The sequence below is a fragment of the Centruroides sculpturatus genome, unplaced genomic scaffold (genome assembly GCF_000671375.1).
Source record: "Centruroides sculpturatus isolate CEXI.00-Female unplaced genomic scaffold, Cexi_2.0 scaffold458, whole genome shotgun sequence".
In the NCBI taxonomy this organism is placed as follows: Eukaryota; Metazoa; Arthropoda; class Arachnida; order Scorpiones; family Buthidae; genus Centruroides; species Centruroides sculpturatus.
In genome coordinates this window covers 515,727-541,628 of record NW_019384732.1, presented here as the reverse complement: position 1 = coordinate 541,628, position 25,902 = coordinate 515,727, and the positions used below count along the sequence as shown (strand labels likewise).

At 32.5% G+C, this 25,902-nt stretch overlaps 2 protein-coding genes across 4 annotated transcripts in view; one reads left to right on the top strand and one right to left on the bottom strand.

Moving 5' to 3' along the window:
- LOC111628227 (replication factor C subunit 3-like) overlaps positions 1-18,697 on the top strand; it is a 54,634-nt gene extending 35,937 nt beyond the window's left edge. The window contains exons 7-8 of the mRNA XM_023371971.1: positions 18,270-18,339; positions 18,432-18,697. Of these exons, the coding sequence (XP_023227739.1) occupies positions 18,270-18,339; positions 18,432-18,620 (259 nt within the window). The 3' untranslated portion in view covers positions 18,621-18,697. The remainder of the gene's footprint in view (positions 1-18,269; positions 18,340-18,431) is intronic.
- Positions 18,698-18,956: 259 nt separating this feature from the next.
- The window catches only part of LOC111628226 (death ligand signal enhancer-like), a 54,311-nt gene continuing 47,365 nt past the window's right edge, over positions 18,957-25,902 (bottom strand). For all 3 annotated transcript variants that reach the window (XM_023371969.1, XM_023371968.1, XM_023371970.1), the window contains one exon: positions 18,957-19,511. In XM_023371969.1, the coding sequence (XP_023227737.1) occupies positions 19,252-19,511 (260 nt within the window). In that variant the 3' untranslated portion in view covers positions 18,957-19,251. The remainder of the gene's footprint in view (positions 19,512-25,902) is intronic.

Here is a 25,902-nt window from a genome sequence, read left to right as displayed (position 1 = left end):
GCACATATATATTTGAGTTATTAAAACTTAATTATTATTATATATGCATAATGTTAATATCTAAATGGTTTTATGCACATTTAAAATTTTCATCTAGAACCACTGATCTATAACTATTAACTTGTAGTCCAGGGACCACAGGTTGATAAGTATCAAGGAAACCAAAATCCATGTCACTAAAATTAAAAATATAGTAGTAGTTTAGTCTTGGAATGATCTGTATGTGTAGATATTAATATAAAATAGAAAGTGTATATGCTTTAATTATGTATTATGATCACTTATAACTCAAGACTAAATGGATGCTCATCAAATATATCAAAAAAGATAAATTATACTTTAAGAAAATTGTACATTATACTTAGCCATTTTAGTCCTCTGAGGTTTTAATGATCCTTTCAGCAAAACTTTTATAATAATCCTGAAATTTATGTTTTTTTTTTTATTTACTTGTTAATAGTAGTAGATCTATTTTAAAATAGCAAACTTTGCACAAAGATAAATAACAATAAATAAAAAAATATTGTGTTCTAAAATGCTCAAAAATCACATTAACGCATTAATTTATAGTTTTTTGCCATTTGTAAAAGCTAACCACGTCAAATTGCTGCTCTCAAAATATCTATAATTTTACACACAAATAATTAATAAGATTTAATATGACTAAAGTTATTTTTATTTGATTCATTTCTGTTTGTCATAATTCTCAATAAAGATTACTGATTAATGTAATGGTGATTAAATGACAGCACTTCTGGTCGTCATTTTGAATGCTATTTGAGAATGTGTTAACCGATAAACAGGCCCGCAATGTACTAAAGTTACAATATTTCGAATTAGGATTTTTTATAAATTTAATAATGTGGTTTTAAGTTAAATTCTTAAAATTATTTACATTATTGATCCTTTTTTCCATTTTTTTGATGTTTTTTTCTGACCAAACTTGACTGTTGCACACGTTGACAAACTCCTTTTTTTCCTAGTTTTATTCACTTTCTCTGTTGCGGTTGCTGATTTTATTTCTTTTGCCGTTTTTTTTCTTTCTTCTTAATATTAGAAACAACAGGAGCGGCAGGCACAGTCTCCGGCCAGATCCCGGATAAATCATACCTAAATGTTTCATGAAAATTTGAAATCTTTCTCCAGGTTTTTTGGCTGGCCAATTCATAAACTTTTTGTACATAAATGAATACATGTACAAGTCCGATAGATCCTCTGTGTAATGCTTTGGCAGATTTTTATTATTTTTTAGATAACCCCATAATCTTTCGATTTTTAGTGTATGATCCTGTTTTTGGGTTTTTCTTGTTCTAGTTAAGAAGGGCTATCCTTTTAGCTAGGACTTTGCCCTGTAAGAATATGAAAGAAGAGTTTAGGAGAGTTGATGATTAGGAGGAAGAGGAAATAAAGTTAGATAGGACAGTGTGAAATAAGAAATAGCCCAGAGCCCCTCCATGGAAACCCATGGGTGCCGCCTCGCATTTATTAAAATCAGAAAACAATTAGATTTGAACGTATGTACATATATACAAAGCATTAACAATGTTTATACTCCATCGTTGGGAGAGCCATTCGGTGGATAGAGAGCCTTACTCTCCTTAATTAATAAATTTGATGGCCATCATCAAATTTATTAATTAAGCTTATTATGGCTTTCATCAAATTTTTGTTGTCAATGAAATTGAGCTCACCAGGAGGCCAATTGAAACCTTCCTTGAGACAAGTCCCCATCAGTTTTAGTCTTTGGTCACTGTATTTGGTGCAATCGTAGATCAGATGTTCTACAGTGTCTTCAGAATTTATGTCGACGTCACACTTGTTGGAGTTCTTCCTGAAGCGTTCTAAGTAGGCATTGAACGCCCCGTGTCCAGTGAGACATTGTGTGAGTTCATAGCTTGGGTATAAACTTTTGTTTTTGTGTTGTCTTTCGATTGAAGGAATACATTTGTAGCATTGTCTTCCGGTGTTTGACTTGTCCCATTCCCCTTGCCATAGGATCCTGATTTCTTGTCTTATGTAGTGGTACACATAATTAACTGGGAAACAAGTGTATGTAATGTTTGAGTTTGTCCTTGCTTTTTTCGCCAATTTGTCGGCAAGTTCGTTGCCCCTATAACCACTGTGACTTGGTATCCATTGGAACAAGATTTCAAATTGCTGTCCTAGGTCATGGGCAAGAGCAATTAGATCCGCTGCGAGTGCCGAGCTGTTTTTCATTGTTTTGAGAATATATAAGGCAACCTTGCTGTCTGTGAAAATGGTTATCTTTTTTGGTGTTGTCAAATTTAGTTGTTTTATGTATGAGATGGCCTTGTAGATCATCCATAACTTGGCTTGGGTTATAGTGCATTCATTTGCCAGCCTGAAAGCTGCCTGATACATTGTCTTTTTTCCTTTTTTGATTATGAGTCCAGTTCCTACTCCCTGGTTGTCCTTTGATCCGTCTGTGTATAGTTATTAGCTGCTCGTTTTCTTGATTTGTAGTATTATCGTCTTCCAACAGGACTTTGTATGGGCATCTCATCCTGGGTTTGATCGGTAAATCCTTGTTTTTTAATTTATGGTTTATACTTTGAATGAAACGAGAGATGTCCTTTGTATTGTCTGGTGGCAGGTTGCCCTTTTTCTGTAGTTGTTCTATATCAGACTCCGATGTATCAGCGAAATTCTTATTAAAAAGCGTCCACTCCAAGGTTATACGTTTTCCTTTTAGATCTATAGGCGTAAGGTTTGAAATGACTAATAAGGCATCTGTTGGCGATGTTCGATATGATCTACAAATCCTAATCGCTGATTTCCTCTGAATTGATAATAGCTTTCTTTTTACGTGAACTCTATCTAGAGCTGCATTCCAGATCTGAACTCCATAGAGCACCACAGGTTCTACAGTCTGTAAGTAAATTGTTTTGGTATGCTTCAGGTGAATACCCCAAGTATTCCTAGTTATGCTGCTTAGCTGGTTGGATCTTTCTGTGGCTTTGTTGCAGACATAGTTGACATGATGCTGCCAATTTAGGGTCCTATCGAACACAATGCCCAGGTATTTTGTTTGTTGCACATTCTTTATCCCTTTCCCATGTATTTTCACTCCAATTGCTCTTTTCAATTGACTTCTTTTATTCTTTCTAGTTATTACGATAGCCTCGCATTTCTCGTAGTTTATTGGTAATCTGTGTTTGTTGCTCCATGTCCCAATTTTAGCCAGTGTGTTATTTGCAATTTTTGCCACCTGATCACAATTTTTGTGTGCGACCATAATCAGGATGTCGTCTGCGTATGCCTGTATTCTTAATTCCTCCGTGTCCTCTTGTTACTCTAGGAGTTCGTCCAAGATCAAATTCCAAACACCCGGTCCGCATCTGGACCCTTGCGGGCACCCTCTTGTTACTTCTACTTCCACTTTGATGATGATGGTATAAAAGCCTGTCGTTCTTTTAGATAAATAATTTTTCATTAGATTTGTTATGTTGCTCGGACATTTTGTTTTTATTAGCCGGTTTATTACACTCGACCATCATAAATTATCAAAAGCCTTTCTGAAATCAATCCTAATGAGCATGACATGTCGACCTTGTTCCCATGATTTATGTATAGAGTCTGTAACTTTTAAGATTGCATGAATTGTTGAAGTCCCAGGTTTAAACCTGTATTGTTTGTAGCTGCCTTTCTTGGTCGTATTTAGGTGCCAATTAATTCTTTTAATGATCAACCCGTCCAGCACCTTCCCCAAGACAGGGAGAAGGCTAATTGGGCAGAAGTCTTCGGGTTTGCTGGCATTCTGTGTTTTTGGAATCAATTTGATATTTGCTTTTTTCCATGCAGCTGGAAAGAATCCTGTCCTCAGACATTCGTTGTATAGGTGTACAATTGCCATGGGTATTGCTTTAAATGCATTTTTTACTGTTTCCACAGTTAGATTGTCCAAGCCTGGAGATTTTCTATTTGCTGTTGATAGTATGGCTTCTTGCACCTCTTGAAAAGTAAAATGGCCGTCCTGTATTTGCATAAATTGATGTTATGTTGCATTCCTCATTTCTTTATGTAAGTCCAAGTCTTTGATTTTGTCATCGATAGGAAAGTGGAATTGTAAAATTCTTCTGGTGTTTTCTATAATATCCAATTCCGGGTTATTCCCATTTCCTCCGATCAAATTGGGAACCTGACATTTCCTCTTTTTGTTGAAAATTACTCGATATGGCACGCTCCATGGATTCCTCCTCAGTTCTTTTCCACAGAAATCCTGCCAGGCCTTTGTATGCGTGCTATTTATGGCTTTTTTGTATTCTTTTAGAGCCTTCCTGTATTCCTCCTTGTGATTATTTCTAAGTTTGTCATCTCTGGCTCTGGTCATTTTCTTCCTCAACTTTCGGACGTTTTTCTGCTGTTCAGATAAATTATTTGTCCACCAGATTGATCAAAACAGACATAAAAAGAACATTCTTGTTGATAGCCTTTCCGCTTCCTGGATTGCTTTTGTGATATGTTCTGTATATTCATTCATGTATTCTTCATTTTCAATATCGTGAAATCTGTATCTTTGCCAACGGTCAGCAAAGTATTTGGCAAACAGGTCCCAGTTTGTTTTCCTCGTATATCTGTAGTTCTCCGTTTTTTGGTCAGTTCTTGTCATTTCAGCATAAATGAACCTATGGTCGCTCGCCGACTCCTGAAGGAGTGTCTTGCTGGTAATGATGTTGCCACTTATGCCAATTGGGGCAAGGAAGACATCAGTCCATCCTTTGGCGTATGCCATGAAGAAAGTTGGGTAGTTTGATGTGCTAGCGGAAAACAAGTCATAGCTATCCATCAAGTTATTTATTAACCGGCCCCTATTGTCCTCTCTTGGGTGGAATCAATTAGGAGACTTGGCATTCACATCACCCACCAAAATATAGTTATTGCTATTGAGCTGTTCAATCACCTTTTCCAATTCCGCAATACAGCTTTCATCCTCGTCCTCTGGTGTAAAATATAAACTTAGAATGTAGAGTCGTGGGTTTTGATATACAGCCACCGTTGTTATCCGTTGTGTTGTGAGATGTGGTATTGCTGCTATATCCAGATTCGTGTCCCTCACTATGATCCCACATTTTGGCTTCTCACTATTTCCCGTAGTCATTATCTTCCATTTGCCATAACCCACTATTTTATTCCTAATAGTGTGTGGTTCCTGAACTATGATTAAGTTTATATCCATTTTGTTCGCAATTTTGACCGTCATGGAGCTCGCTGCCTTGCACCTTTGGGTGTTGATCTGTAATATCCGAATGTGTGTTGTTTCTGTGTTATTTCCGTTGTTCATCTGAGTTAGGACTGTTGTTTATTCTAGAATTCATAGTTGGTCTTGGGTTTACAAAATTTTCCAAGTGATTGACTATTCTATGTTCAATTTCTAATCCATCCAGGTTGTTTATGTAGTTATGTCTTTTTCATTCATCAGTTAATACGAGACTTCCAAATTTTACAAATTTAGATATCATGCAATTTAGCACGTTTTCAGATCTATCATTTACTTGACAAATAAAACAATTATCTTCTTGCCTACATATCCCTCCTACCCATTTTGTATTTTTAAGTTTCTGCCCTTTTTCATATTTACATTTACATATTATTGTCTCATCTATTTTGACAGTTTTATTTAGACCTCCAATTTTAAATGAGGTCATATTGTGCAAAAGCAATAAGCATTACTAAATGTATATGGTTGGACCAATCTATAGCAGCCCTTTTAGAAATAAATACCTGTAGCAATAGCTGAATTTGTTGAAGTGCATTTTAAACACAGCAAGTGGCATATAAATGACAATATTTCAGTCCAAGAAATATTACGACATTTGCCCTTAAATGTTCCATCAAAAGCCAAAAAATTACGTTTGCAATTGTTACAGCATAACATACATGAATTTCTGTCAGTTTGGAAGACTATTTTATGCCGTTTTTAACACATATTGCACACATCCTCTATATGTTGTAATCCTAAACTCGCTGCAAATTTAAAATCACTACTAATCCTTTGATCCAAATCTAAATCCGTATAATCTGATTCTAGTCGTTGGAAAACTTTCTGGTGGTGCATCCTGACCAAAATACATCTGAATTAATATTGACACAATTCATTATTAGCTTAATACTATCAGCAAAACCTTTTAAATTACCAATAAATGTAGCTTTTTGATAACAAGCACTGAGTTCAGCGTTAACACGATTTTCTTATATCGCAAGTACTTTCAACGAGTGTTATATCGTTGTCCTCAGGCAAAAAAGAACAAATTTGAAAAAATAGAACATGCAGAGTGTTCCAAGTAGAAAATGGAAAATTTTCTTCTCAATTTTTAAATTATAATGATCGGTAATTCCATTGGTAACATGCAACAAGCTATTGTGGGCGTTCGAAAGATCTTAAATCCACACGACTAGCAGCGCATACATTGAGGAGTGATCATACTAATTGTGCAACTCTTCGTGCATTTTGTTGTTTAAACACTGGTATAAAGTAACCCATATTTCGGGCAAGTCGAGGGTAGGGATGAAAAAGCTATATAATTTTGGCATGAGTTTTATTTATTTAACTATTTCTATACCAATAAATGTATTATTTAACAAAATATTACTTGACTAATCCAGGAATTACAAAAAAACACTTCCATAAAGCATACACTAGTCTGAGGCCAAAACTTCAATAACCACATCATAATAAAAAATTTGCATATTCACACATCAAAACAAATCACGGTCATATTTATAAATTTACATATATCAGAACACGTCATTATGCAGCTCCCTCTATTAACATTATCACTAAACGAACCAATTCAAGATTATCAGAAGTGCTGCCATTTTAGTCACCAGAGATAACATTAACCAGATTACTGTTTAAACACATGCAGGGATGTTGCCAGAAATTTGTGTGGTCACCCATGTGGCTGATTGTTTGCATAGACTTGGCATAGGTGAGTAGGTACCGTAAGAACACAACAGCCCACAATCACTTATAACACATTACTGTGTAAGGAGCTGCCATACCAATATGTTAAAGGTTGAACAAGAACAAGCATTGAATTTTATTCATCTTTGCCTTGTGGCTGTTCATGTAGCATAGTGTTTGAGTCTGATGACCACTGGATTAAACAGAAAATAGGTGAAACTGCTTGTGACATTTTTTTTAATGCTGGTTACTTTTAAACTTGAGTGGAATGGCAATGGTGGACAGCAGAGAGTGAGGGGAATAAGAGCATTAGTGTGGGAAATGCTGCTCCTTGTTGCCCATGTGGCTAGATCCCCAAAATTTATTGATAACTAGAAAGGATTCACATACANCTAAAGCCAACCACAGGCGTATGTTATCAGGCTTAAATAATGGTTATAATAATAATAAATTACCGAACAATTTGATACTAGAGGAAGGCATTAGGCACCATCTCTTAATAAATTTAATAATTATAATTTTATTTAAGTAATTTAGATTAAACTGGAAGAAAAGAATCAGCCCAGAGCACCCCATAAATTATTTAATTAAAATTATAATTATTAAATTTATTAAGAAATGGTGCCTAACCCTCCCTCTAGTATCAAATTGTGTGGTAATTTATTAATATCATAGCTGTTATTTAGCCTATAACATACAGTAGTGGTTGGCTTTAGTATATAATGCATTGGATTTTAGTAGAGTTGTTTGTTTATATATGTCTGCCTATTTTGATGAGTATCTGTTCACTCTGCTTGATAATCTCACCTATAGGTTGGTTTTTGTGTTGGTTTTTGCAGCATGGTATCAAGAAAATTGAAAATAATAGAACAACAACAAAAAAAAAGCTTTGATGATAATGAAATTAGCTATACAAAATTTAGTTGAATTATAATCTCAAGAATTACATTGAGAGAAGATAGTAAGTGCAATAGAATTTTATGCAACATGCATAAAATGTAATGCTTAAGTGTAAAATAATCACACAATTTTTTATTATTTTATTAAGCATTCTTTAAAGAAATATTTATTATTTTGACATTAAAATTGTGTGAAGTTTTAGTGTTTGATAGTTTTCATTATTATTATTATAGAAATAAGGAAGTTGACTTAAACACAATTAAACTGTATCTGAGAGTAGCCATGAAAATAATTTTTTCTCTTAGTTTCCTGAAGTGTTTCTTTAAATAAAATTATCCATATTTATGGAAGAATAGATTGAAAACTAAAATTAAAAAGTTTGAAATTGTTTTTAATTGAGTACTAGATGAACCTTTCTGTCTTTTATTTTATTCTGTAATTATCTGCTGATCAATTAATTACACAGGTCTGCAAAAAAAATTTTTTTTCAGCTGCATGGAATATTTTTTCTGAATTATATGTTTTAAAGATCACAGATTCTAAAAATAACTTCCGTTACATCCCATCATGTAAAGGTTTTTGTAAAATAGAAACAAATTTTTGATAAAAACTCTTATTTATTACAATGAACTAAATATATTTTCTTACAATTAATCAAAAATTTGTTTTTGATTAGTTGTAAGAAAATATAATATACATAATTTTAGGTCTACTCTTTTTTCTTATGACATCTTTTCTTCTTTGATGCTTCTCCAAACTCGTTTCTGATTTCCTTCTCTGGTTTCTCGATTGAGCATCCAACAGTAGTCAGCTAACATATTGACATCCCATTTTCCTGGTAACGTCTCTCTATATCACGGACATTCTGTCCCCTGTTCTTCACTGTAGGCTTCCAAATTTTCGGGAAAATAGTTAATATGGGAGTGTAAGAAATGAACTTTTAAGCTCATCTTGCATCCTTGAGCTTCATACACTGCCAGCATGTGTTGTACAATGGTTTTGTAGTCAGGATCCTTAGTATTTCCCAAAAACTTATGCACTATGTTCTTGAAAGAGTTCCATGCTTCTTTTTTCTTTTCTCCCACATTTCCAAAAAGAGGGGATCAGATAAAGGGGATGTTGACTTTTCACTGTGTATTCACCACAATATGAAATATGGCTCACAACCTCTGCGAGCCATATTTCAGAAATAAAAATACAAGCACAGTAGCGTTCGAATGCTGGATATAACTGAGTGTGGCATTAGGTGGAGATTAGCGAGATACTGAACTTATTTAGCTTGTTGAAACATGATCTAATCCAACAGCAGGTTGTTTATATTTATTCCTAGTATCCCAGATAACATGTCAAAGAATGCTTAACCTCACCAATATTATTACTCACTATCAACTTTTAACCTGTTTCTACATGAGCATGCGGCCTTCCTCCTAATGCTAAAACTACTTAACCCATCTCCCCCTACCACTACTCTCTTCAACCATTAACATTTTTTTATTTATTTATTGCCAAGTCCAGTTAAAATTGATAGAATTAATGTGAGAAGTCTTTGTTTTAAGGCCATTTTTTAAATAATAAAAAAAATACTAAATTTTAAGTTAACTAGGAATTTTACACTAAATACAAACAAAAACTTGAGTGTAACAAAAAAAATTGACGAGATGGAATTTCTTTGGTATTTTTTTCTTTTTTACCAAGCTGAAATCTATAAGAAAATGTACAAAAATCCTATGCAGTTTTTTACTTGCAGACCTGTATTATATAACATTCCTTTGTAATTTCTAATTTTATAATTCAACTTTGAATAAGCATTTTAGTTTAGTTATGCATTTTTTACTCAAGTTTTTTCAGGAATTTATGCAGAGGAATTTTTAATGTAATAAAACTATTACACTAAAATTACTTAAATTTTATTTAAAAAATGTCTTACATTTAATTGTATAGATTTAAATTAATAAACTGAATTAATTTTAAAATTAAAACTCTGTGATATATACTAGTGATTTTATGAAATATATACAAGTTTTTCAAATATTTTGCTAAACAAAGAATGAATAGGTAATACATTAAAATGTTTATATATTATGCATATACATATTTTCACAAACAAAAATAAAGTAGACAAATATATTTGAGAAATAACATATTTAAAATAATAATAATAATTAAGTTTTAATAACTCAAATATGGAAAAAATATATATATATTTGAGTTATTAAAACTTAATTATTATTATATATGCATAATGTTAATATCTAAATGGTTTTATGCACATTTAAAATTTTCATCTAGAACCACTGATCTATAACTATTAACTTGTAGTCCAGGGACCACAGGTTGATAAGTATCAAGGAAACCAAAATCCATGTCACTAAAATTAAAAATATAGTAGTAGTTTAGTCTTGGAATGATCTGTATGTGTAGATATTAATATAAAATAGAAAGTGTATATGCTTTAATTATGTATTATGATCACTTATAACTCAAGACTAAATGGATGCTCATCAAATATATCAAAAAAGATAAATTATACTTTAAGAAAATTGTACATTATACTTAGCCATTTTAGTCCTCTGAGGTTTTAATGATCCTTTCAGCAAAACTTTTATAATAATCCTGAAATTTATGTTTTTTTTTTTATTTACTTGTTAATAGTAGTAGATCTATTTTAAAATAGCAAACTTTGCACAAAGATAAATAACAATAAATAAAAAAATATTGTGTTCTAAAATGCTCAAAAATCACATTAACGCATTAATTTATAGTTTTTTGCCATTTGTAAAAGCTAACCACGTCAAATTGCTGCTCTCAAAATATCTATAATTTTACACACAAATAATTAATAAGATTTAATATGACTAAAGTTATTTTTATTTGATTCATTTCTGTTTGTCATAATTCTCAATAAAGATTACTGATTAATGTAATGGTGATTAAATGACAGCACTTCTGGTCGTCATTTTGAATGCTATTTGAGAATGCGTTAACCGATAAACAGGCCCGCAATGTACTAAAGTTACAATATTTCGAATTAGGATTTTTTATAAATTTAATAATGTGGTTTTAAGTTAAATTCTTAAAATTATTTACATTATTGATCCTTTTTTCCATTTTTTTGATGTTTTTTTCTGACCAAACTTGACTGTTGCACACGTTGACAAACTCCTTTTTTTCCTAGTTTTATTCACTTTCTCTGTTGCGGTTGCTGATTTTATTTCTTTTGCCTTTTTTTTCTTTCTTCTTAATATTAGAAACAGGAGCGGCAGGCACAGTCTCCGGCCAGATCCCGGATAAATCATACCTAAATGTTTCATGAAAATTTGAAATCTTTCTCCAGGTTTTTTAACTGGCCAATTCATAAACTTTTTGTACATAAATGAATACATGTACAAGTCCGATAGATCCTCTGTGTAATGCTTTGGCAGATTTTTATTATTTTTTAGATAACCCCATAATCTTTCGATTTTTAGTGTATGATCCTGTTTTTGGGTTTTTCTTGTTCTAGTTAAGAAGGGCTATCCTTTTAGCTAGGACTTTGCCCTGTAAGAATATGAAAGAAGAGTTTAGGAGAGTTGATGATTAGGAGGAAGAGGAAATAAAGTTAGATAGGACAGTGTGAAATAAGAAATAGCCCAGAGCCCCTCCATGGAAACCCATGGGTGCCGCCTCGCATTTATTAAAATCAGAAAACAATTAGATTTGAACGTATGTACATATATACAAAGCATTAACAATGTTTATACTCCATCGTTGGGAGAGCCATTCGGTGGATAGAGAGCCTTACTCTCCTTAATTAATAAATTTGATGGCCATCATCAAATTTATTAATTAAGCTTATTATGGCTTTCATCAAATTTTTGTTGTCAATGAAATTGAGCTCACCAGGAGGCCAATTGAAACCTTCCTTGAGACAAGTCCCCATCAGTTTTAGTCTTTGGTCACTGTATTTGGTGCAATCGTAGATCAGATGTTCTACAGTGTCTTCAGAATTTATGTCGACGTCGCACTTGTTGGAGTTCTTCCTGAAGCGTTCTAAGTAGGCATTGAACGCCCCGTGTCCAGTGAGACATTGTGTGAGTTCATAGCTTGGGTATAAACTTTTGTTTTTGTGTTGTCTTTCGATTGAAGGAATACATTTGTAGCATTGTCTTCCGGTGTTTGACTTGTCCCATTCCCCTTGCCATAGGATCCTGATTTCTTGTCTTATGTAGTGGTACACATAATTAACTGGGAAACAAGTGTATGTAATGTTTGAGTTTGTCCTTGCTTTTTTCGCCAATTTGTCGGCAAGTTCGTTGCCCCTATAACCACTGTGATTTGGTATCCATTGGAACAAGATTTCAAATTGCTGTCCTAGGTCATGGGCAAGAGCAATTAGATCCGCTGCGAGTGCCGAGCTGTTTTTCATTGTTTTGAGAATATATAAGGCAACCTTGCTGTCTGTGAAAATGGTTATCTTTTTTGGTGTTGTCAAATTTAGTTGTTTTATGTATGAGATGGCCTTGTAGATCATCCATAACTTGGCTTGGGTTATAGTGCATTCATTTGCCAGCCTGAAAGCTGCCTGATACATTGTCTTTTTTCCTTTTTTGATTATGAGTCCAGTTCCTACTCCCTGGTTGTCCTTTGATCCGTCTGTGTATAGTTATTAGCTGCTCGTTTTCTTGATTTGTAGTATTATCGTCTTCCAACAGGACTTTGTATGGGCATCTCATCCTGGGTTTGATCGGTAAATCCTTGTTTTTTAATTTATGGTTTATACTTTGAATGAAACGAGAGATGTCCTTTGTATTGTCTGGTGGCAGGTTGCCCTTTTTCTGTAGTTGTTCTATATCAGACTCCGATGTATCAGCGAAATTCTTATTAAAAAGCGTCCACTCCAAGGTTATACGTTTTCCTTTTAGATCTATAGGCGTAAGGTTTGAAATGACTAATAAGGCATCTGTTGGCGATGTTCGATATGATCTACAAATCCTAATCGCTGATTTCCTCTGAATTGATAATAGCTTTCTTTTTACGTGAACTCTATCTAGAGCTGCATTCCAGATCTGAACTCCATAGAGCACCACAGGTTCTACAGTCTGTAAGTAAATTGTTTTGGTATGCTTCAGGTGAATACCCCAAGTATTCCTAGTTATGCTGCTTAGCTGGTTGGATCTTTCTGTGGCTTTGTTGCAGACATAGTTGACATGATGCTGCCAATTTAGGGTCCTATCGAACACAATGCCCAGGTATTTTGTTTGTTGCACATTCTTTATCCCTTTCCCATGTATTTTCACTCCAATTGCTCTTTTCAATTGACTTCTTTTATTCTTTCTAGTTATTACGATAGCCTCGCATTTCTTGTAGTTTATTGGTAATCTGTGTTTGTTGCTCCATGTCCCAATTTTAGCCAGTGTGTTATTTGCAATTTTTGCCACCTGATCACAATTTTTGTGTGCGACCATAATCAGGGTGTCGTCTGCGTATGCCTGTATTCTTAATTCCTCCGTGTCCTCTTGTTACTCTAGGAGTTCGTCCAAGATCAAATTCCAAACACCCGGTCCGCATCTGGACCCTTGCGGGCACCCTCTTGTTACTTCTACTTCCACTTTGATGATGATGGTATAAAAGCCTGTCGTTCTTTTAGATAAATAATTTTTCATTAGATTTGTTATGTTGCTCGGACATTTTGTTTTTATTAGCCGGTTTATTACACTCGACCATCATAAATTATCAAAAGCCTTTCTGAAATCAATCCTAATGAGCATGACATGTCGACCTTGTTCCCATGATTTATGTATAGAGTCTGTAACTTTTAAGATTGCATGAATTGTTGAAGTCCCAGGTTTAAACCTGTATTGTTTGTAGCTGCCTTTCTTGGTCGTATTTAGGTGCCAATTAATTCTTTTAATGATCAACCCGTCCAGCACCTTCCCCAAGACAGGGAGAAGGCTAATTGGGCAGAAGTCTTCGGGTTTGCTGGCATTCTGTGTTTTTGGAATCAATTTGATATTTGCTTTTTTCCATGCAGCTGGAAAGAATCCTGTCCTCAGACATTCCTTGTATAGGTGTACAATTGCCATGGGTATTGCTTTAAATGCATTTTTTACTGTTTCCACAGTTAGATTGTCCAAGCCTGGAGATTTTCTATTTGCTGTTGATAGTATGGCTTCTTGCACCTCTTGAAAAGTAAAATGGCCGTCCTGTATTTGCATAAATTGATGTTATGTTGCATTCCTCATTTCTTTATGTAAGTCCAAGTCTTTGATTTTGTCATCGATAGGAAAGTGGAATTGTAAAATTCTTCTGGTGTTTTCTATAATATCCAATTCCGGGTTATTCCCATTTCCTCCGATCAAATTGGGAACCTGACATTTCCTCTTTTTGTTGAAAATTACTCGATATGGCACGCTCCATGGATTCCTCCTCAGTTCTTTTCCACAGAAATCCTGCCAGGCCTTTGTATGCGTGCTATTTATGGCTTTTTTGTATTCTTTTAGAGCCTTCCTGTATTCCTCCTTGTGATTATTTCTAAGTTTGTCATCTCTGGCTCTGGTCATTTTCTTCCTCAACTTTCGGACGTTTTTCTGCTGTTCAGATAAATTATTTGTCCACCAGATTGATCAAAACAGACATAAAAAGAACATTCTTGTTGATAGCCTTTCCGCTTCCTGGATTGCTTTTGTGATATGTTCTGTATATTCATTCATGTATTCTTCATTTTCAATATCGTGAAATCTGTATCTTTGCCAACGGTCAGCAAAGTATTTGGCAAACAGGTCCCAGTTTGTTTTCCTCGTATATCTGTAGTTCTCCGTTTTTTGGTCAGTTCTTGTCATTTCAGCATAAATGAACCTATGGTCGCTCGCCGACTCCTGAAGGAGTGTCTTGCTGGTAATGATGTTGCCACTTATGCCAATTGGGGCAAGGAAGACATCAGTCCATCCTTTGGCGTATGCCATGAAGAAAGTTGGGTAGTTTGATGTGCTAGCGGAAAACAAGTCATAGCTATCCATCAAGTTATTTATTAACCGGCCCCTATTGTCCTCTCTTGGGTGGAATCAATTAGGAGACTTGGCATTCACATCACCCACCAAAATATAGTTATTGCTATTGAGCTGTTCAATCACCTTTTCCAATTCCGCAATACAGCTTTCATCCTCGTCCTCTGGTGTAAAATATAAACTTAGAATGTAGAGTCGTGGGTTTTGATATACAGCCACCGTTGTTATCCGTTGTGTTGTGAGATGTGGTATTGCTGCTATATCCAGATTCGTGTCCCTCACTATGATCCCACATTTTGGCTTCTCACTATTTCCCGTAGTCATTATCTTCCATTTGCCATAACCCACTATTTTATTCCTAATAGTGTGTGGTTCCTGAACTATGATTAAGTTTATATCCATTTTGTTCGCAATTTTGACCGTCATGGAGCTCGCTGCCTTGCACCTTTGGGTGTTGATCTGTAATATCCGAATGTGTGTTGTTTCTGTGTTATTTCCGTTGTTCATCTGAGTTAGGACTGTTGTTTATTCTAGAATTCATAGTTGGTCTTGGGTTTACAAAATTTTCCAAGTGATTGACTATTCTATGTTCAATTTCTAATCCATCCAGGTTGTTTATGTAGTTATGTCTTTTTCATTCATCAGTTAATACGAGACTTCCAAATTTTACAAATTTAGATATCATGCAATTTAGCACGTTTTCAGATCTATCATTTACTTGACAAATAAAACAATTATCTTCTTGCCTACATATCCCTCCTACCCATTTTGTATTTTTAAGTTTCTGCCCTTTTTCATATTTACATTTACATATTATTGTCTCATCTATTTTGACAGTTTTATTTAGACCTCCAATTTTAAATGAGGTCATATTGTGCAAAAGCAATAAGCATTACTAAATGTATATGGTTGGACCAATCTATAGCAGCCCTTTTAGAAATAAATACCTGTAGCAATAGCTGAATTTGTTGAAGTGCATTTTAAACACAGCAAGTGGCATATAAATGACAATATTTCAGTCCAAGAAATATTACGACATTTGCCCTTAAATGTTCCATCAAAAGCCAAAAAATTACGTTTGCAATTGTTACAGCATAACATACATGAATTTCTGTCAGTTTGGAAGACTATTTTATGCCGTTTTTAACACATATTGCACACATCCTCTATATGTTGTAATCCTAAACTCGCTGCAAATTTAAAATCACTACTAATCCTTTGATCCAAATCTAAATCCGTATAATCTGATTCTAGTCGTTGGAAAACTTTCTGGTGGTGCATCCTGACCAAAATACATCTGAATTAATATTGACACAATTCATTATTAGCTTAATACTATCAGCAAAACCTTTTAAATTACCAATAAATGTAGCTTTTTGATAACAAGCACTGAGTTCAGCGTTAACACGATTTTCTTATATCGCAAGTACTTTCAACGAGTGTTATATCGTTGTCCTCAGGCAAAAAAGAACAAATTTGAAAAAATAGAACATGCAGAGTGTTCCAAGTAGAAAATGGAAAATTTTCTTCTCAATTTTTAAATTATAATGATCGGTAATTCCATTGGTAACATGCAACAAGCTATTGTGGGCGTTCGAAAGATCTTAAATCCACACGACTAGCAGCGCATACATTGAGGAGTGATCATACTAATTGTGCAACTCTTCGTGCATTTTGTTGTTTAAACACTGGTATAAAGTAACCCATATTTCGGGCAAGTCGAGGGTAGGGATGAAAAAGCTATATAATTTTGGCATGAGTTTTATTTATTTAACTATTTCTATACCAATAAATGTATTATTTAACAAAATATTACTTGACTAATCCAGGAATTACAAAAAAACACTTCCATAAAGCATACACTAGTCTGAGGCCAAAACTTCAATAACCACATCATAATAAAAAATTTGCATATTCACACATCAAAACAAATCACGGTCATATTTATAAATTTACATATATCAGAACACGTCATTATGCAGCTCCCTCTATTAACATTATCACTAAACGAACCAATTCAAGATTATCAGAAGTGCTGCCATTTTAGTCACCAGAGATAACATTAACCAGATTACTATTTAAACACATGCAGGGATGTTGCCAGAAATTTGTGTGGTCACCCATGTGGCTGATTGTTTGCATAGACTTGGCATAGGTGAGTAGGTACCGTAAGAACACAACAGCCCACAATCACTTATAACACATTACTGTGTAAGGAGCTGCCATACCAATATGTTAAAGGTTGAACAAGAACAAGCATTGAATTTTATTCATCTTTGCCTTGTGGCTGTTCATGTAGCATAGTGTTTGAGTCTGATGACCACTGGATTAAACAGAAAATAGGTGAAACTGCTTGTGACATTTTTTTTAATGCTGGTTACTTTTAAACTTGAGTGGAATGGCAATGGTGGACAGCAGAGAGTGAGGGGAATAAGAGCATTAGTGTGGGAAATGCTGCTCCTTGTTGCCCATGTGGCTAGATCCCCAAAATTTATTGATAACTAGAAAGGATTCACATACATAATTAGTGGTTTCCGACTTTTTCATTTGTAGAGTGTATAGTGTTAAATGAATATTTAAAGTTTATTTATTTTATATATAAATGTATAAAACAATAACAAAATATATATAACTTTTTTTTAATGGTTTGAAATTTTTTATTATTATGTTAATCAATTTATTTATTTTACAATTATTTACAACAAATTTATGTAAAATATGCTTAACTGTTTTTAATGTAAGAAGTATTTAAATGATATAAAACAGAAGTGTTCTTACATATTATAGGTAAATTTGGCAATTTAGAAAAAAATTTTTTTGACAATAATACTTTGAAAATGTAGCTAAATGTAATAAACTTGAAAAAAATTAGAAATTTTGTAATAATATTTATTGAAGTATTTACACTTTTTAAAAACTCATTTATTTGAACTGTATTTGAACCCAAAAATGTTAATAATTTATTCAAATTTAAATAAAAATGCAACAATGTTTAAATTTTTAAAATTAATATTGAAATGTTTGCTATATTTGATGTCAAATCTGCACTTACACAGTTTGTCCTAAAAGTAGCAAGATTAATTCTATAGTTTGCAGAGAAGGTCCTACTTTGAAGCAAAACACATACCACACACAAAATTTTATATAGTTGTAATCTCATTACATTTAGGACAAACTCTGTATGAATTATTACAATATGTCTGTGATTCTATATAATATTTTGTTTTAGATATATGTGCAGTATTAAGTAAAACTAACACTTAAATGAAAATCCAGAATTTTAGAAGTAAATGAACTTATCTGAATTGGAATCTGATCCTGTCAAATCAAGATGAATGAGTTTGATATAAAATTTTGTGCTAAATGTTTTATAGAGTATAATAAAAGTATTATACTAGTAATTAAATAGTAAAAAGGACACAAATAAGTTTGATATAAAAATGTGTTACAAATTTTTTTAGATTATTTGAAGTTAGAGGAAGATTATATGAAGTTCTTGCTCATTTAATTCCTCCTGACATCATTTTTAAAGTAAGTCCTGTATATATAATTATAGATTTATTACTGTAAAAAGTTCTAAATGAAACTTTTAATAAGTTCTTTCTTTCTTTCTTTTTATTCAGAATTTGTTGAAAGCTTTGATTTCAAATTGTGATGGTCAACTGAAAGCAGAAGTGATAAAATTAGCTGCTTATTATGAACATAGAATGGAACTCGGCAGTAAAGCCATTTATCATCTCGAAGCTTTCGTTGCAAAATTTATGGCTATTTATAAAAAATTTCTAGAAGACAGCATGGCTGATTATTTTTGAAAAAAAAATAAGTTTAAAAATTTTAATGAAGATATAAAATATATATATATATAAATATAAATAAACATGAAAAATCAAATTAAGTTGTATGTTCGAATATAGAAATATAATTTTCCTTAAAACAACCAAGAGTTATAATAATAGAAATTGTTGCCAGCATAGAGGAAAAAAAACTTTAGTGTGAAGAATTTTAAATTATGGATATCCTTACTTTATCAGTAACCATAAAGAACCTAGAAACAGAAATCTTTCATTTGAACATTAATCAATGTTTTGTTTTAGCAAGTTTTAACTTAGCATCTTGAAAAAAAGATTTTTTACTTTGTTAATTCATTGCTTTATTGAATAATTCAACAAGTGGACAGATGATAAAATACAGACATATAGTGAGGTGAGAAGCAGAGGATTCTAATAGAATAAAAATATTCTCCAGTGTATATATATTACAAAAAATTTGGCACCATAGCAATAAGTTTTGTTATGTTTGAAAAAAATTAAATTTTTAAGATTAAGATTACAATACCAATCTGATATTTATTCTGTTTCTTTTCCATTACAGTAGATAAATGATCCTAAAAAGCATATATTACAATATTTACAGTATTTTTTACCATTAAAACATGGTAAAGATTCAAATTACGCTTAATAGAGTAGGAGTCGATGTCCAATGAGGCAATTCTTTTTCTGCATCAAAACCGCAATTTACTTCGGAGTCTATCCAGAAATTTGATTTTCTGGGAACTTTTTTCCAGAATGCTTGAGAATTGTCTTTGAAGCAATCTGCTACATCCATGAGAAAATTTGATTCTACGGGAGAACCTATTCGACTTAATTCCGGTGATGATGATGATACGTGGATGTTATGGCATTCATAATTCTCTCTTTTAATATCTGAAAAATAGAAATTATGTTTAAAAATTACTTCCTTTAGTTAAATAATTTATATAAATGTTTGTGATTGATTAGCACTTTTATATTTTAAAAAATTAATTATATTTTAACAGGAAAATCTTTGATTAGATGACAACTTTTCAATCTTATTGATAGTTAAACCAGCCGTAATCCATTAAAATAGTATATATATTTAATGAGTGAGTCTTAAGTTCTGTCAATTTGGCAACTGCTTTTAAAACATCAACACATAGACAACCCTTAACTGGTTTGTAAGTGCAGGTGCAGGGCTCTTGTGACCTGTTTGATATTATTACATAAGACTGCATGCATTGTTTTAGTTGTTTCTTATAACTAAGTGTCAACTATACTGAACCATTGTGGATGGCTGTTTTAAATTGTATTGTCATATGTCAAAAATAATTTCATTATCCACAATGGCAGGAAAAAATACAAACAAAAAAAAAACATCTGAAGGAAATAGAGCATTTTGTGCCAAATAAAATGTGATTTGGCAACTTGTTTGAAAAAGTGTTATTTTTTTTAATATTACATTTTTATTATACCACGGATCATTTAATGACATTTTACTTTTCTGGACCTGTTTTATATATAGCAGAGGGAAAGTATGGCAATTGGTCAAAAAACGACCCCTCCAAGATTTATACATTTTTGGACTTGGGACCTTGAAACATCAAGAAATACAAAAAAAATTTGGGTTGTTTTTTCTGTGTGTGTATGTGTGGAGGGGAGCATAATTTTGTTCACCCTCTTTGAAGCTTAATGACTCCTGTGCTTTTGTCAAAAATTTCTGAAATTTTACAGGGAGGTTTGTGTATTAGGGGGATTGATGCTGTTAAATTTTGGTAGTTAAAAGTGATGGGATGGGGAAATAAAGAGTGGTCAGGTTGTTTGTCAGACTTAATGACGATTTTACTTGTTATTAGCATTTATAATTTTTTTATAAAACCCATCCCTACTCTCAAAATAATAAAATATAAAATTGCAAAAAGTTTATTAATTAAAAATATGATATAAAAAATTTTTTAACAGATGGTGCCCCCCACAGTTTTAAATATTGTGGGAAAGTTAAGCAACTTGCTGGATATTTTTCCTTAGGGGTTTTTAATAAGATGTGAAAAATGAACTTTGTTGTTGTTGCAATGACTTCTTAAAGTGTTGTTTCAGTAGCATTATCACACAATGCAGCAGTGACAAGATCATCATATGAAACTTTCTATGCAAATATTTTAGTTTGGCTTTTGATTCTGGCATTGACATTTCAGCCATATCAGAATTTTCTGTTTTCATTAGATACTGTACTGAACAGAATTTGATTCATGAAGTATTTTTGAAACTTTTCCCTACAAAGAATCAAACCAGAGGCAGAGAGTATCTCACTATTATTAGTACTTTTTGGGAGAATAATAATAATATAAAAGGACTTGTTTTCCTATTGAAAAAGATTTGTTAGAAACAGTTTATCATTTCACTATCATTCACTAAGAAACTTGGCATCATGTATTTCCATAAAATAAAATTTTACAAAGTAGACACTGTGATGAAAACAAACAGTCATAAATATAGTAAATTATATCAGATCATGAGAACTGAACCACAGAAAAATCAAAAAGTCTCTCAGAAGAAATGAACAGTAATTATAACAACATTCTTTTATGATGACAGTCATTGCAGTGGAAAAATTCTAGATAAATTGTTTTTCTTTATGACAAGAAATTTATTGGTTTGTTGCAAAAATAAAATAAGTTCTCTTTGTGGTTTACGTGAAAATACAATTATTTCACAAAATGCAAATAAAGTATTTGCTTCTGAAGAGAAACTAAGCATCTATTACAAGGAAATACAAAAATCAAATACTTTATACCATATTTTCACAGAATGACCAGCATGCCAACCTGTTCAGGGGAGACCATGAAATCAGATATTTCCATATGGTAAAAACCGGCATGCTCGTTTAAGTGAGGTTATACATCTCTCTCTACAGGGTGCATTAACATATTGAGAGTAGAATGTAGGAATTATAAACTTGATTTGTCTAAAATAGTCAAAAGTTTGTCTCAATATCAAATATTGCACTAATTTTTAAATAAAACCTAACTGTAATCAAGCATTTGAATTTTATTTCTTAAATTATTGATTCACAGTATACTATGTTGCAGCCCATATAATGCTGCAAACATACATGGCCTGAGAAAAAGAAAACAAAAAAAAGTTGAGTATGAATTAAAAACTACGAGTAAAATAACAGTTTTATTTCAATGTATTCTTGAAAAACAAACTTTGAGTTAGTGAAAATCAAGTTCATTATATTTTCCCCTCTTTCTTTCTCATAACATACAGGATGTAAATAGAATGGCTTTACAAATCAGGAGCAGATTCAGTGATTCAAAATGATATTTCCAGCCATCAGTGTAATATGCAACACTCTTGCTCACATGACATATTTGCTAAGTTTTACTTAGTGCTATTATTTATATGGCATTATGACATGTCACAGATGCACATCTGTAGGGAGAATAAGCATTCAGCAATAAATATCCCAATGTATGTTGATGTGTAATGCCCTGTGCAATATTTCAGCTGGTGACTTACATAATGCGCACCTTTTGATATTCTGCTGAACTCTTTGGAAGATATCTGGAAGTTCTCTGACATGCATAGCTACTGTGACTATTCTTCCTAAAAGATCTGACTGCACTGCAATTTCACACCAAGTAAAATTTTGTACGAGTGGTAGATGGCTGCAACATGTTTCCAGTCATGAGAGTAATAAGTAAATATCATATGCTTATTATACTCATGACTGGAAACATGTTGCAGCCATCTACCACTCGTACAAAATTTTACTTGGTGTGAAATTGCAGTGCAGTCAGATCTTTTAGGAAGAATAGTCACAGTAGCTATGCATGTCAGAGAACTTCCAGATATCTTCCAAAGAGTTCAGCAGAATATCAAGAGGTGCACATTATGTAATATTCACCAGCTTCCACTTTGACAAACACCTGCAATATTGTAAGAGCAAGAAAACTTCAAATATATTTGTTAAATAAAATAATAATTAATTCTGATTATTTAAATGTATTGGTTTTTTTTTATTAAATTATTTTTTTATCATCTTTGGCAGTTTAATAACTGCTGGATGGCAGATTAATTGGCTTGATTTCAAAGAATGGTCTTCACACAATGCTAGCTGATTCATAAATATTAGTTTAGTATAGCTAGTTTACTAAATAAATTAATTAATATAGCTAGTTATATTTATTTATTTAGTAAACTAGCTATACTAAACTAATATTTATGAATCAGTTAGCATTGTGTGAAGACCATTCTTTGAAATCAAGCCAATTAATCTGCCATCCAGCAGTTATTAAACTGCCAAAGATGATAAAAAAATAATTTAATAAAAAAAAACCAATACATTTAAATAATCAGAATTAATTATTATTTTATTTAACAAATATATTTGAAGTTTTCTTGCTCTTACAATATTGCAGGTGTTTGTCAAAGTGGAAGCTGGTGAATATTACATAATGTGCACCTCTTGATATTCTGCTGAACTCTTTGGAAGATATCTGGAAGTTCTCTGACATGCATAGCTACTGTGACTATTCTTCCTAAAAGATCTGACTGCACTGCAATTTCACACCAAGTAAAATTTTGTACGAGTGGTAGATGGCTGCAACATGTTTCCAGTCATGAGTATAATAAGCATATGATATTTACTTATTACTCTCATGACTGGAAACATGTTGCAGCCATCTACCACTCGTACAAAATTTTACTTGGTGTGAAATTGCAGTGCAGTCAGATCTTTTAGGAAGAATAGTCACAGTAGCTATGCATGTCAGAGAACTTCCAGATATCTTCCAAAGAGTTCAGCAGAATATCAAAAGGTGCGCATTATGTAAGTCACCAGCTGAAATATTGCACAGGGCATTACACATCAACATACATTGGGATATTTATTGCTGAATGCTTATTCTCCCTACAGATGTGCATCTGTGACATGTCATAATGCCATATAAATAATAGCACTAAGTAAAACTTAGCAAATATGTCATGTGAGCAAGAGTGTTGCATATTACACTGATGGCTGGAAATATCATTTTGAATCACTGAATCTGCTCCTGATTTGTAAAGCCATTCTATTTACATCCTGTATGTTATGAGAAAGAAAGAGGGGAAAATATAATGAACTTGATTTTCACTAACTCAAAGTTTGTTTTTCAAGAATACATTGAAATAAAACTGTTATTTTACTCGTAGTTTTTAATTCATACTCAACTTTTTTTTGTTTTCTTTTTCTCAGGCCATGTATGTTTGCAGCATTATATGGGCTGCAACATAGTATACTGTGAATCAATAATTTAAGAAATAAAATTCAAATGCTTGATTACAGTTAGGTTTTATTTAAAAATTAGTGCAATATTTGATATTGAGACAAACTTTTGACTATTTTAGACAAATCAAGTTTATAATTCCTACATTCTACTCTCAATATGTTAATGCACCCTGTAGAGAGAGATGTATAACCTCACTTAAACGAGCATGCCGGTTTTTACCATATGGAAATATCTGATTTCATGGTCTCCCCTGAACAGGTTGGCATGCTGGTCATTCTGTGAAAATATGGTATAAAGTATTTGATTTTTGTATTTCCTTGTAATAGATGCTTAGTTTCTCTTCAGAAGCAAATACTTTATTTGCATTTTGTGAAATAATTGTATTTTCACGTAAACCACAAAGAGAACTTATTTTATTTTTGCAACAAACCAATAAATTTCTTGTCATAAAGAAAAACAATTTATCTAGAATTTTTCCACTGCAATGACTGTCATCATAAAAGAATGTTGTTATAATTACTGTTCATTTCTTCTGAGAGACTTTTTGATTTTTCTGTGGTTCAGTTCTCATGATCTGATATAATTTACTATATTTATGACTGTTTGTTTTCATCACAGTGTCTACTTTGTAAAATTTTATTTTATGGAAATACATGATGCCAAGTTTCTTAGTGAATGATAGTGAAATGATAAACTGTTTCTAACAAATCTTTTTCAATAGGAAAACAAGTCCTTTTATATTATTATTATTCTCCCAAAAAGTACTAATAATAGTGAGATACTCTCTGCCTCTGGTTTGATTCTTTGTAGGGAAAAGTTTCAAAAATACTTCATGAATCAAATTCTGTTCAGTACAGTATCTAATGAAAACAGAAAATTCTGATATGGCTGAAATGTCAATGCCAGAATCAAAAGCCAAACTAAAATATTTGCATAGAAAGTTTCATATGATGATCTTGTCACTGCTGCATTGTGTGATAATGCTACTGAAACAACACTTTAAGAAGTCATTGCAACAACAACAAAGTTCATTTTTCACATCTTATTAAAAACCCCTAAGGAAAAATATCCAGCAAGTTGCTTAACTTTCCCACAATATTTAAAACTGTGGGGGGCACCATCTGTTAAAAAATTTTTTATATCATATTTTTAATTAATAAACTTTTTGCAATTTTATATTTTATTATTTTGAGAGTAGGGATGGGTTTTATAAAAAAATTATAAATGCTAATAACAAGTAAAATCGTCATTAAGTCTGACAAACAACCTGACCACTCTTTATTTCCCCATCCCATCACTTTTAACTACCAAAATTTAACAGCATCAATCCCCCTAATACACAAACCTCCCTGTAAAATTTCAGAAATTTTTGACAAAAGCACAGGAGTCATTAAGCTTCAAAGAGGGTGAACAAAATTATGCTCCCCTCCACACATACACACACAGAAAAAACAACCCAAATTTTTTTTGTATTTCTTGATGTTTCAAGGTCCCAAGTCCAAAAATGTATAAATCTTGGAGGGGTCGTTTTTTGACCAATTGCCATACTTTCCCTCTGCTATATATAAAACAGGTCCAGAAAAGTAAAATGTCATTAAATGATCCGTGGTATAATAAAAATGTAATATTAAAAAAAATAACACTTTTTCAAACAAGTTGCCAAATCACATTTTATTTGGCACAAAATGCTCTATTTCCTTCAGATGTTTTTTTTTGTTTGTATTTTTTCCTGCCATTGTGGATAATGAAATTATTTTTGACATATGACAATACAATTTAAAACAGCCATCCACAATGGTTCAGTATAGTTGACACTTAGTTATAAGAAACAACTAAAACAATGCATGCAGTCTTATGTAATAATATCAAACAGGTCACAAGAGCCCTGCACCTGCACTTACAAACCAGTTAAGGGTTGTCTATGTGTTGATGTTTTAAAAGCAGTTGCCAAATTGACAGAACTTAAGACTCACTCATTAAATATATATACTATTTTAATGGATTACGGCTGGTTTAACTATCAATAA